Source organism: Lissotriton helveticus, chromosome 3_1 (genome assembly GCF_964261635.1).
Source record: "Lissotriton helveticus chromosome 3_1, aLisHel1.1, whole genome shotgun sequence".
Lineage (NCBI taxonomy): Eukaryota > Metazoa > Chordata > Amphibia > Caudata > Salamandridae > Lissotriton > Lissotriton helveticus.
In genome coordinates, this window is record NC_136061.1 from 1196984964 (window position 1) to 1197001070 (window position 16107).

At 44.3% G+C, this 16107-nt stretch overlaps 1 protein-coding gene across 1 annotated transcript in view; it reads left to right on the plus strand.

Annotated features, from left to right (window-relative positions):
• LOC144823367 (uncharacterized) overlaps positions 1-16107 on the plus strand; it is an 888205-nt gene that overhangs the window by 167837 nt on the left and 704261 nt on the right. Inside the window, exon 2 of the mRNA XM_078681837.1 lies at positions 13302-13408. Coding sequence (XP_078537963.1) covers positions 13302-13408 — 107 coding nt within the window. The remainder of the gene's footprint in view (positions 1-13301; positions 13409-16107) is intronic.

Genomic DNA, 16107 nt, shown 5'->3' on the forward strand with positions numbered 1-16107 from the left:
ACTAGGCTTCTTAATGCCCATAATCGGGGAGTTACATGGGCTACTCATTATTTCCTGTATGATGTTTCCTTCTAGCAATTTCTGTATTTCCAGAGTAACACCAGCTTTCACTTCTGCATTCATTCTGTAGGGTTTAGTATTGGGGTATACTGCATTGTCCTTGATGGCTATCTGTATGGGGTCCACATTTTTCATTAACCCTACATCTTTCCCAGTAAAGTCCCATACCTCTGGCTTCACTGCTTCTTGGAGTTCTTCTGGTAAATCCTGCATAGTCATTCGTTTAATTGCCGAGTCAGGGCGGACTAACATTATTTTATAAATGCCATCTTCATCTGGGGTCTGAATTTCAACACCCTTTGGTGTGCAAAAGATGGTACAGTTCATTTTGCACAGCAAATCACGTCCCAGCAAGTTCACTGGACTGGTGTCGCAAACGACAAATCTATGCATTTCCTTAAAGTTTCCAATTGAGATCTCCATGGGCTTGGTAACAGGAGTACTAATCAACTGATTAGATACACCCACTACTTGGATGGCTTCTCCCGAGAGGGGTAGGTTTGGAACGTCCACTGTCCTTACAGTAGAACGGGTAGCGCCAGTATCCAACAGAAAGGTGACATCATTTCCGTCAACCCTTCCTTCAATGTATGGTCCGGACTGGTCTACCGGCAAGGAGGCGCCAAGTACGCACTCCTCGTCCTCCCCTCTCAGGCCCCGTCAGTACTGGTCATCACAAAGGAAGGTATCGTTCAACAGATACTGCGAAGTTGCTGCATTTCCGTTCTCATTGCTTTCCCAGACTTCTATCTCATCTCCCTCTGCTTGTTTTCCCTTGTATACCTGCTTTGGTGCGCGGGGCACCTGCACTGTCTTTACCTGTGGTTGAGTCTTTCTCGGTCTTTCTTTCTGCGTCTGTGGATTTAAATCAGGTGTTTTGGGGTTATCATCGGGCAAGTAAGGACACTCATTACGCCAGTGTCCAATTTCGCCGCACTGATGGCAGGGAAATTTCTTCATAGCTTCCTCCCTGCTCATTCTAGGCCGGGGCTTACTTCCTCCCCCACCCCCAGAACCTTCGTTCTTAGCATTTTTGACCATTGTACTCAACTGTTTTTCCTGCTGTTCTGCGAGCTTCACCTGAGCCCACATGACCTTTTCCTTGAGAGCCTTTTTCTTTTCGGCCATCTCGTCCTCGCAGTACTTTGCGTACCGCAGGACCTCGTCTACCTTTTTGGTATGCCAACAGATTTTATTATCTTTTATCCACTGACAAATTTCAGGCCTTAAACCGTTTACAAACCTGTAAATGAAATGCGTCATATCCTTCATCTCGATGTTATCTATACCACTGTATGTTTTAAACACCTGCAACAGCCTTTCATAATAGGAGTGGACCGTCTCCTCTCTTTCCTGCGTTGTTCTATCTATCCTGGTCCAATCAGTTTCCTTTGCTGGCACCTTGTTTTTCAAATGCTGAATCACTTGTTCATATTTTTTCATCACTTCAATTGACGGCTCCCCTGTGTTAGAGTCCCTCGGGTACTCCTCACTAGGCCAGCCTATGGCTATTTTACACTCGGTCCATAGATCGACCGGGACCACAATGTCGAAAAACCCATCCAGGTCTTTCCACAGGCATTTTTGCACCTTTACGAACCTTTCCACTTGCCGGTACCATTCAACCGGCTTCTCACGCAGTTTCGGAAAATCGTTAGTAAAGGACACAATATCCTGTCTGGACCATGGAACATGCACATACCTCCCACCTGGCACTTCACGCATGGGGCATAATGTTTCGGGCTTGTCTACTTCTCTCAAAGGGAATTCAGGGGTAGTTTGTCTGGATCGAGCCTCATCTTTCTTTCTTGCCCACCTGCTTCTCCACCTTTCCACGTCTCCCCATTTCTGCAAAACTGCAAGCAACTCTTTAATCTGCACCTTCTTCCCTGACACATTCAGGTTCCCTAAATCCTTGTCTGAGAATTCAGCTCTGTAAGGTTTTTGTAAGGGCTTGGATCTTGAAATATCTATCCCCATACTAGCTGCAGTGTCTGTCAATTTTTCGTGGAGCACCCTAGTACTTCTGGTAAGGCTTTTACACATAAACAGCAACTCTTCTTCCGAATAGGTATTTAATCTGTCTAATCCCACATTTCCTGCCATTAATTCCTCCATTTCTACCCTCAGCTTGTAGAGGTCTAAAGGCTTCGTTTGTGGAGCCTGTTTTTCTAATTCACGACTCCAATTCTCAATTTCTTCCGGAGTTACCAAAGAAACACTCCTAGTACCTGACGTTGATTCTAATTTAATTTCTTTCGCATTAAAAGGATTTTGCCTCTTCTGCACTCCCTTTCCGGTCTGTTTGTTTGGCAGGTCCAAAAATACAACTTCGGACTCGCACTCACTGGACTGATCGTCTATCAGTAGGGGCTCCTGCCTCGGCGGGGCCATGATTGGGTTCATGACTGGAGGGTTTGAACTTCCTTGATTACTCCCATACAATGGAACCACTGGTCCAATTGTTACCGGAATAGTCAAAGCCTCAGGACTGGCATTTAACTGGGACATTTTCTGAATTATTTCTGTTCTTTGTCTAGCTAGGGCCTCTTGCTCTCTTTCATCTAGTACTCTTCCTAATGTTCGGTCAGGTATTATCTGTGGGGTCAGGTGAGTCGTAAAACTCGGGGCAGTAGGATGCGTTTCACTTGGTCCTCCACCATAATTTGGTTTTGGGAACAAAGTCCCTGTGCCAAATGACCTGCGCTCTTCCCCATATGGAGGCTGCAAAAAGGGCACTCCTGAACCTACTGGCTTTTCTTCGTTCTCATAAAGAGGTCTGGGGAAGAAGGCTCTTTCACGGGAATATTTTTCCCCCGGGCTCACGGGCATACCAGGATATATATTTCGTACCTCCGCGGGTCCGGGATTCTCAAAATAGGGCAGTACTTGACCACCTCCCCCCCTACTTAGGGATCTGTCCTCCTCCTTAATAGATGGACGCTGGGGATTCCCTCCAGTACTGGAAAGTCGGGCTCCCTCATTATAAGGGGGCGGACTTCTCGTAAAGATGTCATCTAATAATTCATCGTCTGACTCCCCAAGAGCTCCCCAATGTTTACACTTTTCTGTCTTTTTCTCTTCCCCTGAAGGGGTACATGCTGGCATCATGGGAAACAGACCCTCAACAATCATGCTCTGTCTCCACTGTTTCATCTTTTTATCCCTTGTCTCTTGTTTCAGCCTGGGGTACCACTTGGTCAGACCTTTGTCCATCCGCGGTTTCTCTCTTTCGAAAGCCTCAATCTCCCATTTCTCTAATGCCTCATACTGCGTTAGTCTTGGTCTGGGATGCAATTCATTCATTCGGGTTCTTAAATTAAATACAATTCTGCCATTGAAAGTACCGTCTGACGGGAAAGCCAATACTCCGTCATCTTTTGTGTACCTTACCCAATTTTCCAACCACACACAGGTATTGTACCCTCGATCAAACATCATGAACGAGGCGGGAGTATTCGGTGGCGGGATAGTAACGCCCTCTCTAGACTTAATCTGTTTGTCCGTTTTGAAAAAATTCTTTACCCTATTTACAAGGGACATCTTTCTCCTAGTCCCGTACATAATATCGTATCTATTGGCTTTCCACTGATCTCTTTCAAACCCTTGGCTTCTTGGATCAGGTCTGGTCTCTGGACAATACGAGTGCCACATACGATTTCTACGCTTTACTCTGTTTACAAAGTCACCTCCAATCAGAACGCGTCTTGCAATTCCGTGCGACCAATGGGTGCACGCGTTCAAATAATTTCGGCCAATGGGTGCGCGGCCCCTTCGTGAGACTGTCCTCACGCTCCGGCGCTTCACCCCTCCTTTACAATTTCAGCCCCGCTACCCGCCCGCTGTTTCTACCAATCCCAGCGCGGCACGGAGTGACGTCAGAGACGCTTCGCGGCTGACTCCCTCCCTTCACAAGGTAACGGAAACTTTCTTTCCTTTTAAAGTGCTCAGTGCTTGGTTATTCTACAACAAATACACATTCGCCACAGTGCTCAAGTGTCTAAACAGGATAGCTTTGTTTTACTGCAAGTAAACTACTTCCATTTACTTTTCACGCGCTGCGGGTAGATCTCTTCCGCCTACCCTTCACTCTAGCATCGGTGAACCTGTTATTCCCCTAAACTCATCCACTTCTCCGGGATATATCCGAGTCTAAGGTTTCCCAGCGGACCCCTCTGCTTTCACCCTAGCTCCGAGGAACCTGCTACTCTTCCGATGTGACCCTTACTAGGTTACGCCACTATGGGAATTTTGCCAATGAACCTCGTTACTGACATTTATTCACACACGTATTCAGAAAAACCCTAGTTAGTGCTTCCCGGTTATCCTAACCTGCACCTAACTTTCCTTAAGCCTGTGACCTCAGGACAATGGATTCTATTCACCACTTGCCCTTTCAATTCCCCGGGGAGTTCGGACAACACAATACGAGACGGTTTACAAATGCATGGATTAATACATATAACAATATAAGAACAAGAATAATAATGAAAAAACAGTTCATTGATTTCAGCAGCGTATTCACAAGAGATTGATCGGGTCCCTTGGAACAGCCGCTCTTATAGCAGCATTAATGTACTAGCAGCTACCGACTTAACTAGCCTAACTAATCCTGCCTAATCCTTTAGCTAGTCCCTAACCATCCTCTGATCTACCAGAAAAACTGATAGAGCGCGCGAGGTCACCCAGCCAATGATTCCGCCGTTTCCGGCTTCTGGGCCCATATACTTTCAATTCACACTATTCATTGACAGGGCGACTTCACGGGCTGCTACCAATTGTGTGTGTTCCCTACTGTTATTACTCAGTGTACCCGACTTACCATCCACCGACACGGGTACCTATGACCTCAACAGATCAGGGGCCTAGCTGTAAAAGGAAAGGCAGCAAATGCGAATTCAAATGACATTCAATACTGTTGTAAAATGACCACGGACAACTGGAAGTTTTAAAAGCTTTATCTAAAGTTCGTTTTCGTTGAGCATTAAGTTTACAAGAATAAGGCAGTCAATAACCAAGATAATAAAAATACATAACTATAGAGAAATAAAGTCAGGGTAACCATTTAAATGCAAATATGAGATACAAGGGAAATATGCTATGCATTCAAGGCAAAATCTCTTTAGAAAATTTAAGTAAGGCTGTTCTAGACCATATCAGAAAATGACAAACTGCAATGCAAAATATGATTTCTAAAAGATAGGATAGCATAAGAACACTTTAAGAAAATATGCAATTGACTTTACGTGTCAGTAGTTGCGGCAAAAAGCATGGAAAAATCAACATGTGTAAAGGTGTGTCTTTATTAAAGCAAAAGACAGAAATATAGAAAGGTGCAAGTTTAAAGAATTTAGAGCAGTATTTACCTAGACTGGTGTGGAAACCAAACCCTGGCCACGGGTCAGTTAAGGACAGGAAACCCTCAAGGAAGGATACCCCTCAAAGGACAGCAGGTGCAGAATGGACACCCAGGAAAGGACAGGATACCCTCAGATTAGGAATCAGGACAGGACCTCAGGACAGGACAGCAAACCCTCAGGACAGGACCGCTCAGGACAGGACCGCACCCGCAGTTTGGAAGCAACGCCTGCGCTCCACCCTCTCTGCAGCTATCGATCAGGACCCCGATTGGGTCAGCGAACTCCCAGCAAAGTGCTTCGCCAGCACTTTAAGGTTCAGTAAAACCTTAGTCTATGGTCAATTTCGGACAGAGTGCTCCGCAGCGCTCTGTATCTTCAGTCACCTATTGAGTACGATGGGTCAGTGACAGGTCAGCTAAACCAGACAAGTCGGACAATTTCCCTAGGTGAACCCAGGGTAGTTATACTGTTTGGGAACGGTGTACCACCCCCCAATGTTGCAAAGTGTCAGAATCCCTCAATTTGGATTGGTCCTAAGATAGGATTTGGGTAACACACCAATCATAACACACTATTTGGATGCTTCATTTACATATCTGGGTACCGCCTAGCGAGATTGGGGTTCCCATGAGAAACTGCAAAGAAATACAATGACAATTGTACAATGTAGCTGAACAGGGACATGTGACTCCGCTCAGCCAAGTTCGCAGATCAGTTCTCAGGAGCATCTTGCCCATCACTGCCAGCTGGCTAAGTTCCATCAGCCAAGGTTGTCAGGTCCCCGGAAAGTCGCACATGCGCAGAAGGGACCTCCAAGATGGCTTTCGGTGCAGTTAGACCCCCATTCCCCGCGGTACATGAAAAGCAAGCGAAAACAAATTAATACATAGAAATACCATTATGAAAACACATCACAGGGTTTGTACTTTCAACTTATCACTATAAAATATACTTATGCAGTCTAAATGTTAGCTACATATAACAGGCACAAGTGCAGTGGCACGAGCAGTACCACGTTACTGGCAAAGCTATGTATTACGCATGCGCATAAATTTCCCTCCAAACCTGCAGACACGTCAGGACACGTGGGTGTGACTGACGCATGCGCAGTAACTAAATACAAGCGGCGGCCATGTTAAATGACTCGAGTAAATTATTTTAGTAAAACACATAGGCAAGCTTCATGGAAACTTAAAATAAACGTTAGTAAGACGTACAACTGATTACTTTATTACACATAGACGAGGTTCATGAATACAGCAAGTCGCAAAATATGCGAAGCTTTGCTTCATCAGCGCTTCCAAGCAGCCCTCGCAGGCAGCTGGAATATCAAGACCTGGGATAAGAGATACCAGCCCTCCATCATTCTAGATCTCAGGTACAGAACTGAATAACCCCTTGCAGAGAATTCTCGAATCAGTCCCTTGGCAAAACAAACTTAACTTAAACTGCTACTTATCTACTCCCGCCCACGTATTAGGCTTAGGTCAGGTACATTGGGGTAGGCGTGGTTAGAAGCACCAGTTGAGTACGATTAGTCAAATGTATATATGTATGTATCTATTTTATCCATTTTAAGTATCATATGGCTCAGAAACCATATCAATGCTTTTACAGTATTATTTTATAATTCTGTCTCTACTGTATGCACTTTACTTAACTACAAGTATTGCAATAATAGCGATTCATTTCTCTTGTATGAGAAAAGAGACTGATCAATAAATAACATCTTTTATTGAACCACGCCCATCTCTTATTTCTCTACAAACTGGTGAAACTAAGAATGCACGTACTGACTGAGTAAAATAAGTTGTCTATTGTTTTTACACGACTCTAGAGATACACTCTTGATTAGGGGAGAGCAAAGTTGTCATGTTCTATGGTTGTCAGAAACTAAATGCCTTCTTGTCTATCCAGGGAAGTTAAAATCCTCCTTGCATATTCGAGAAAGTTTCTAGTGAACTCTGAGCTGGCTGGCAAACACAAAACTTTAAGTCTAATATCGTCGGTAGAAGACCTAGTTAACCTCTGCCCTAGGTCTATACTATTGAAGATATTATTCCAATGCCCAGAGCCTATTGGGATAATAGGAACTACACTACAACTTCTCACACTCCGCCTCATACGGTCGACCAGAAAGGGGCATGCATGCTGCCACAGCACGACTCACCCCCTCCGCCACAAATCTCCTCGGGCGCTTTGCCTCCTCAGCATAATCCATCCTGGCTCCAGGACGCAGTAAGTCCGTGCGCCCGACCGCCACCAGCGCTCTGACCGCCTCCCTGGCAATGTCTTCTGCCGACATCGCCTCTCAACGCCTTCCGATGCTGAAAACGCCGGTACAGCATTAAACTGTCAAAACACTGACAGGAATTCCTCACAGCTGTCCAAAAAACACGACACCACCGCTCCTTCACTCCTTTCGAGTGACGTTGCCCTCCCGCCCCGTGCACGAAACAGCCCCTCCCCATTCCCCCAACAGCCAATCGCGCCGTGTGAGATATCCCATCGCGCGAAATATCCCAGGGGGACACCGGCTCATGCCAAGTCCCCCCGGGACCCATGAGGCAAGCGCGCGTGCCGCCGATCCCCCGGGGCAATGGGAAAACTCACTACCTTCCTGCCTCAAGGTTGCCTGTTAACTGTTTTTGGCCCTTACCCTGTGACCCTCAAAACTTAGACTTTTTTGTTTTTGAAATTCTGAACCCAGGTTCTCCAATTTCTAAAAACAAAGCTGTTGCTATATTTTGCCATATGTTCGACTAAGCTGTGAGGCCGTCTCACTTTAATTGATGCCGTGCACCAGCTGCGTAGCCTGTGTCTCCGACCTTCGTGCTGCTAACTTGTTGTTGGTCCGTTGTATTGGCATCTACTGGAGAGGACAAAAGAGGGTTTCCCCTTTCGCTCCCCGTTTTTATTCTTTCCGGGAAGGGACACCTGTGCCCCTTGATGACGTAGACGTACTTGTTCCCCATTGCTTCCGGCGTCCTCTACCTCCCCCAAACCGGAAGGGCAGGACTGGCTCCCATCCGAGATGCCACTAAGGGCGCTACGCCCCTAGGTGCGGGTGACCCCAAAGTACTTTTTTAAGCACCGTTATCCAGAACTATTTTCCCAAATACTTAACAAGCTTGTGATCATGATCCGCCATAAATAGAAGTATTTTTCTGACACTATCTTTTGTAGTATTTTATCTATTTACCCTCTCACAACGATAATAAAATTGGTTACACCACCACCTCATCTGTACTGGTGCCTTGTATATTAATGCAATGTATTTATTGGAAGTGCCGGTTTACTGCTTCCTCATTAAATAAAGCATAAACATACTTCCCTACATGTATTTATTATATTTAATACTTCTGGATATAAACATGTTTATTCTTTTAGTTAAAGGCTTCAATATCACCCTACAAGTCACATATTCCAAGGGTTTCAAATAAAACTCCTTGAAAATCATGTTAATAGATCCGTTAGTAACTTTTACAATATCCGTCAGACTGGATGCTGACCCACATCTACTACTGACAGGATTTCATAGGATATGTAATCTCCTATTATTTTAATGTTTGCTTCTGGTTTTCAAGAGAAATAAACCTAAAACTTGCCTCCCTGCCCATTCGGAAAAACTGTTAGTTTTCATTGTTTTTAGTGTTATTATGACTTCTAATCTCCGCACTTGCCTCTTTGTGGTGATTGTCCTTTCCTGTTACTAATCCACATTTCCCACTTCTGCTTCTCCGCAACATGAGTGTCCCATAGTGGCTCTGCTGGTCCCCGTAATTTCCTGCCATATGATTTATTTACGTATTCTGTAAAGTGTCAGTATGTCACCTTGCAATCAATTCAGAGCGCTGAGAAAACAGCAGGAGATGCAAAGACACAGAGACAAGTGAATGTAAAGTTCAGCTAATATGGGTTTTGACACAACATCCAGCTTTCCAAGCTTATGTGACCACATGTATGTGTTCAGAGGAATGCCAGCATAAAGATTTCTGCAGGAGACTTTTGAGCTGGAGACAGTTAGGTTCTGCTCTGCGCTTTTAGGCTGTTGATGGACAAAGTCCAAGTAGGGCACGCTGATGTTACTGAATCAGATATAGAGTGGTGCTAGGCTTTGAACCTAAGCTTGTCTTATGGTGCTATAGTACTTGAACTGGTGAAAAGTTGACCAGAAATTATTTTTTGTTTGTAAATGACCATCTAAATCGTAGTTTTGACACTCTATTCGGCATTAAGCTGTCCCAGCTTTTGTCACGAAATGTGCTCATCATCGTTTGTGCGGTGTATAGTTTTATCAGTAAAATTGTGAGTGCACATGTAATGGTCACTTCAATTGAAAATATATTGTCTGTAATGGTAGTGCCCTTATCCTGTGATGCATACTGCATTCTATGACACTCTACTCCACTCTAATCCACTCTATGCTCCTTCACTCTACAGCACTCCTCTTCAAGACATTCTACGCCCCTCTACTCAACTCCATGCCACTCTACTCCACTTCACTGTATGCCACTTCACTCTACGACACATTACTCTACTTCACTCTGTGATACTCTGCTGCACTCTATGCCACGTTACTCCACTCCACTATATGACACTCCACTTTACGTCACTCTAGACCACTCTACGACACTCCACTCTATCCCACTCTACAAAACGCTACTCCACTCTATGCCACTCTATGCTACGCCACTCCACTTTACATCACTTCTCTCTAGGCCACGCTACTCCTCTGCGCCACTCCACTTTACACCACTTCACTGTACTATACTCCAAGGGCCAGATGTAGGTAGAATAGATTTACCGATTCTTAATTACCGAAAATTACCGAATTGTACCGATTCGGTAATTAAGAATCGGTAAATCTGAGGGGTGGATATGTAGGTATTCCAGATGTGCTGGAATAACGATTCGGAAATATTCGGTATTTACCGATTCGGTAAATACCGAATCGGTAATGCCCATTCATTCCTATGGGCTTTGGAGCCCATAGGAATAAATGGGCATTACCGATTCGGTATTTACCGAATCGGTAAATACCGATTTTCACAAGGGTGCAGGGGGTGTCCCTTTGACACCCTCTGGCCCCCCCAAAACAGACTCGGGTGCCATGTGGCAGGCATACATGCCCTAAGGGCAGGTCTGCCTGTCACATGGCATAGGTGTGCATGCACACATGTGCATGCACACCGGAATCGGTATGTTACCATCAAATTGGATTTGATGGTAAAATACCGATTCGGTAAGGCCTCTGGGACTCAGAAGAGTCCCACCTACATCTGGGTGCCTCAGATTCGGTAAATTTACCGAATTTTTATTTTACCGAATCGGTAATTTTACCGAATCGGTAAAAAAATGCCCCCTACATACCTGTCACCCATTTACCGATCGGTAACGGCCAAAATTGGCCGTTACCGGTCGGTAAATGGCCTTAAACGGCCACCTACATCTGGCCCGTCACTTTACTCCACTCTGCGACGCCACTCCACTCTATGACATTTTAGTTCTCCCCACATTACGCTACCCACTCCACCCCACGGCACTCCACTTTATGCCACTCCACTTTACAACACTTTACGCCCCTCTATGCTACACCACTCTCTTCCCCTCCGCTCTACATCATTCCACTCTATGGCACTCTACTTTACTCCACTCTGGGCCACTATGTTCCACTCTATGACACTCTTCTCCACTCTCTGGCACTCTTCACCACTTTATGCCACTTAACGCCACTTAACTCTAGGCCACTCTACTCCTTTCCATTCTACGACTCTATTCCGCTCTACGACACTCATGTCCTCTCTATAACACACCACTCTATGACACTCTATGGCACTTTAATCCACTCTACACAACTTTACTCCACTCTAAACTGTGCCATTGTAGTCTATGACACTTTACTCCACTCTACGCCTCTCCACTCTGACATTCCACACCACTCTACGCCATTCCAGCCTATATTTCTCCACTCTATGTCCCTCCACTCTACGCCCCACCACTCTACGCCTCTCCTCTCTACAACACTCTAGTCCAACCTACAACACTCTAGGCCCCTCCACTCTATGACACTTTACTCCACTCTGCACCCCTCCACTCTACATCCTTCCACTTATGATCATCTTCTCAACGACTTTCTTTTGCCACTCTCCGACATTCTGCGACACTCTACAAAACTCCACTCTGTGACACTCTACTCTGCTCCACCCTACACCCTTCCACTCTACAACACTTTACTCCACTCCAGTCTACACCCCTCCACTCGACGGCCCTCCACTCTACAACACTTTATGCCACTCTACACCTCTTCACTCCACTACACTCCATGCCTCTCTACTCCACTCTATTCAACAGAACTCCACTCTGACATTTTACTCCCCTCTATGCTATTCCACTGTATGACACTCCACGACACTCCATCTTACGACACTCTACTCCACTCCACGACACTCTACTCCATTCCGTGGCACTCTATGCCCCTCCAGTCCAAGACAGTCTACTCCACTCTATGCCACCTGTCAATTGCACTCTACACCAGTTTACTCCCCTCCTCTTGACATCACTCTACACCACTCGAATCCACTCTACTCCACTCCATGACACTCCACGACCTCCCACTCTACAACACACCACTCCACTCGAGATTCCACTCACAACACTCTGCTCCACTCCACTCTACGACACTCTACTCTCTGCCACGCCACTCCGTACAACTCCCTCTACATCTCTCCACACAACTTTTCTCCACTCTGCGTCACTCTACTCGACTCTACGGCACAAAACTGCATTGTATGGCACTCTATCCACTCTGTGCACGCCACCCTACAACACTCTACTCTACTAAATGCCGTTCCACTCTATGCCACTTTACTCCACTCTATGCCCCACCACCCTATTCCCCACCACCCTATGACCCTCCACTCTTTAATGCTCAACCCTACTCTATGCAACTCCCTCTACACCACTCCAAGTCACTTTACTTCACTCTACGCCACTCTACTCTATTCTACTACTGCACTCTACAACACTCCACACTAAACCACTCAATGCCACCTAACTAACACTCTACACCTCTCCACTCTACGCTCCACCACTCTATCCCCCTTCACTCTACTCTACGACACTCCACTTCTCTCTACACCATGACACTCTATGCCACGACACTCTCCTCCATGCCACTCTCCTCTACACCATTAACGTTTAGCCATGCTGAACAGCAACCACGCTGGTTTGCAACATGGCTAAAACACATTATCAAAGCCAATAGCTCTTGCATAGCTAAGACCTATTGGCTTTCCAGTGCTTATTTAATGCATATTTAATTTTAGAAGATAATGTGCCTGAGAGTTTAATTGTAATATTTCAACGTTAATAGTAAATATTAAAAATTGATTTACATATGCATAATAAAATTATATATTTTTAAAATTGTAAACTTTATTACATTTCTCTGTATTTTCCCATAATAAAATGAACATCTCCTTGATGGAGGTTTCTGCCCCAGTGGCAGACATGTGTCCCAACGAAATGGAGCATAACATTTGGTTGCAAAGTTACTAGTAATAATGGTACGTTCATAAATACAATCACTGGAGGCATCTTTTCTAAATAGTTAATAACTATGTAAATGATTTCCACTCTTGTGCACTGGAATGTAAATGTATCTTACGTGTATGCCCTGAATATCAGGCATTGATCCTGTCCTCCTAGGCATTGATCTGCCCAGCCCTTCTGTAGTGCTTTGATAAAATTTTGGATCTTTTTTACCTTGTTGGGATGTAGGTGCAGTTTGTGCAAACCCAGAAAAGTTCATCATGTGCGACAGCATGTGAACCATTGCTTCTAAATGTCATCTAATGACTGCCTGCTTTTTTCCCCCAGAATGACTCTACAGGACTCTATTCATATTTAGAAGGGGTTCCTAAAGCACTGTTACCTGGAGTTGGAAGAAAGAAGATCTTAGATTTTTGGTGGAAAGTTGTCAACAAGTGAGTGATTATTACATTGCAAATTGGCAAATTTAGCATCAGGACTGCTTTTTGCTTGCCTGTCAGAATGATGGTATTGCTTACAGTTTGTTTCTATAAATATAGTAGCTTTACTCCACAGTCGTCAGAGTTGTGTTTTTGGTGTCAGAAGACCATCAGTTCTACTTGCATTAACCTGTGTTTTTCTCCACCTATTTGCATTTTCTTTTCTCTTTTGATGATCTTGCTTGAAGTTTCTTGCTTTTCAATGCTGACAGTTTGGCTTCAGATATCTTTCTTGCTTGGCCTCAGGAAACATTTTATAGTTATTCAACAGTCTGACCTGCTCTCTAGAGAGAACATCGATGATCAGAATGCAAGAAGTTAAAACTCTTATAAATGTTTCCAAGCTATCACGTCCCAAGCTATAACGTCCCTTAAGAAGCAAAGAAAAGCTTAAGAGCAGACAAATGAAGATTCATCAACTGTCTTGCCATTGAAGTCCAGGAAGCAGCAAGCCATGGAAACTTGAAAGAACTTTATGACATAAAAAGGAAACTCTGTGACAGATATAGAAAGCCAGAAAGACCAGTTAAAGATAAAGCTGTGAAGACAATCATGGGTAACAAAGGCCAGAAAATAAGATGGGTGGCGCACTTTGAAGAATTGCTGAAACAGCCAGTGCCACCAGACAAGGATTTGCCAGTTGACTGCCACAGACCAACCAAGGGCGAAATACAGCAGTCCTTCAAACATCTGAGAAATGGAAAGCAAAAGCACTCAAGGCAGACATTAAAACATCAGTAGACAGGCCTACCCCAATGGTCTTCAAACTTGTTAATGCCGCAAACCCCTTGAATTATTTTTTTATCGCCTCCTCACTCCAAATGTTTAACAATTATTCTATTAAGTTTGCAATGTTTAAATATGCCTAGACGTATTTAAACATTGCAGTTAAGTTCTGTTACGGTTTTTAAATTACCATCAAATACCGTACATACTGCTATATGATCAGGCAGGCCTTACTAATGTGTAAAAGAAACCACAGTGTGATTATTGGAGATGGGGGTAGAGGTTTTGAAGAGTATTTGGAGTCCCTTCTCTTTTCAAACATACTCCCAGCTTGGATATAAATGACAAAAGATGTTAGTAATGGCCCATTACAGAGCGGTTTACTGCTGCTCATTGTGTTTTCAGCTTAAAACAAAGAACTGTAATCAGCATAATGTTTCTTTTGACTGGAGCCTGGTGCCCCCCTGGGATCATTTGAGGCCCCCCTAGTTGGTCCTGCACCCTAGTTTGAAGACCCCCTGCTCTACCTCATGTTTGGAAGGATCTGGAAAGAGAAAAAGGTGCCATCAGACTGGAAGGAAGGATATCTGATCAAGATCCCCAAGAAAGGTGACCTGAGTAACTGTGCAAACTACAGAGAGATAACTCTTGTATCAACCCAAGGCAAAGTGCTCAACAGAGTTGTCCTGAACAGAATGAAAGAAGAAGTCAGCACTTAGTTACGAGACCAGCAAGCTGGCGTCCACAAAAGATAGATCCTGCACAGACCAGATTGCAACACTGCGCATCATCATTGAGCAGTCGATGGAATAAAACACCCCCCATGTCTACTTCATTGACTATCAAAAGGCATTCAACGGCGTGCTAAGGGAGACCCTTTGGAAACTCCTCCGCCACTACAGTGTGCTAGATACACTCGTAAGAACAATCAAGAACACATATGAGGGAATGACCTGAAAGATAGACGATAGAGGAAAACTTGCAGAAGCCTGCAAATTGAGGCCACCAGGGTTGTTAGCTCTTGCATTTTCTCTTCCTGTTGGCCATAGACTGAAACATCCACAGCAAGGAAAAGAAATGGGATCCAGTGGACACCTTGGGCTCGGGTCGATGACCTGGCCTTTATAGACCACCAGGCCCTACTCTCCTATAACGATCTGCAGATGCAAGAGAAAACTGACAAAGTGGCAGCCACATGAACACAACTTGCTTTTCACATACACTAGCGAAAAACCAGGATCCTGAATGCTAACGCAACCAGCACAACTGCAGTCACTCTTGCAGGCGATGCTCTGGAAGAGGTTGATTGGAGCAAACAGGGGCAGCCGTGTCCCCAAAGCTGGTGCTAATAAATAGCATGAAAGCAACAATGGTTCAGGGAATAATTAAAACAAGGAAAAACAATTCTAACCAATAACAAACCAATAAATGGAATGACAATTTTTCAAAAGAAAAAATAACAGTACCCACAATCATTTATCAGAAGAGAAGTTTCTTAATAAATAAAGACAAAATACATAAAAAATAATAAATAAGAATAAACTGGTGCTGACAAAGTTACACAAACGTGTACAATTAAGAAAATACAAACTTAGGTGTAAACAAAAGAACAATGGCAAAGAGAAGGATAATGAAAATAGTTTGTCAAATGACAAACACACAACATATGCTTCCTCTTGATTTTGCCAAAGGAAGGCATCAACGGCGTTTCAACCTTTTTGCTTATCAGGTTATCATCAGGACAAAATCAAACATAGAGAGCAACCATCAATTTTCAATCTGTAAGTAAGGACATATTCTTAAAAACAGGGTTTCTGAGGGTAAATGATTTTTTTATTATAACCCATACATGGAATCAGGACACACAAATCACCCGACTCGGTGTCATGCATGCCATAGTTAACACCTTAACCGCGGCGGTAATTCCG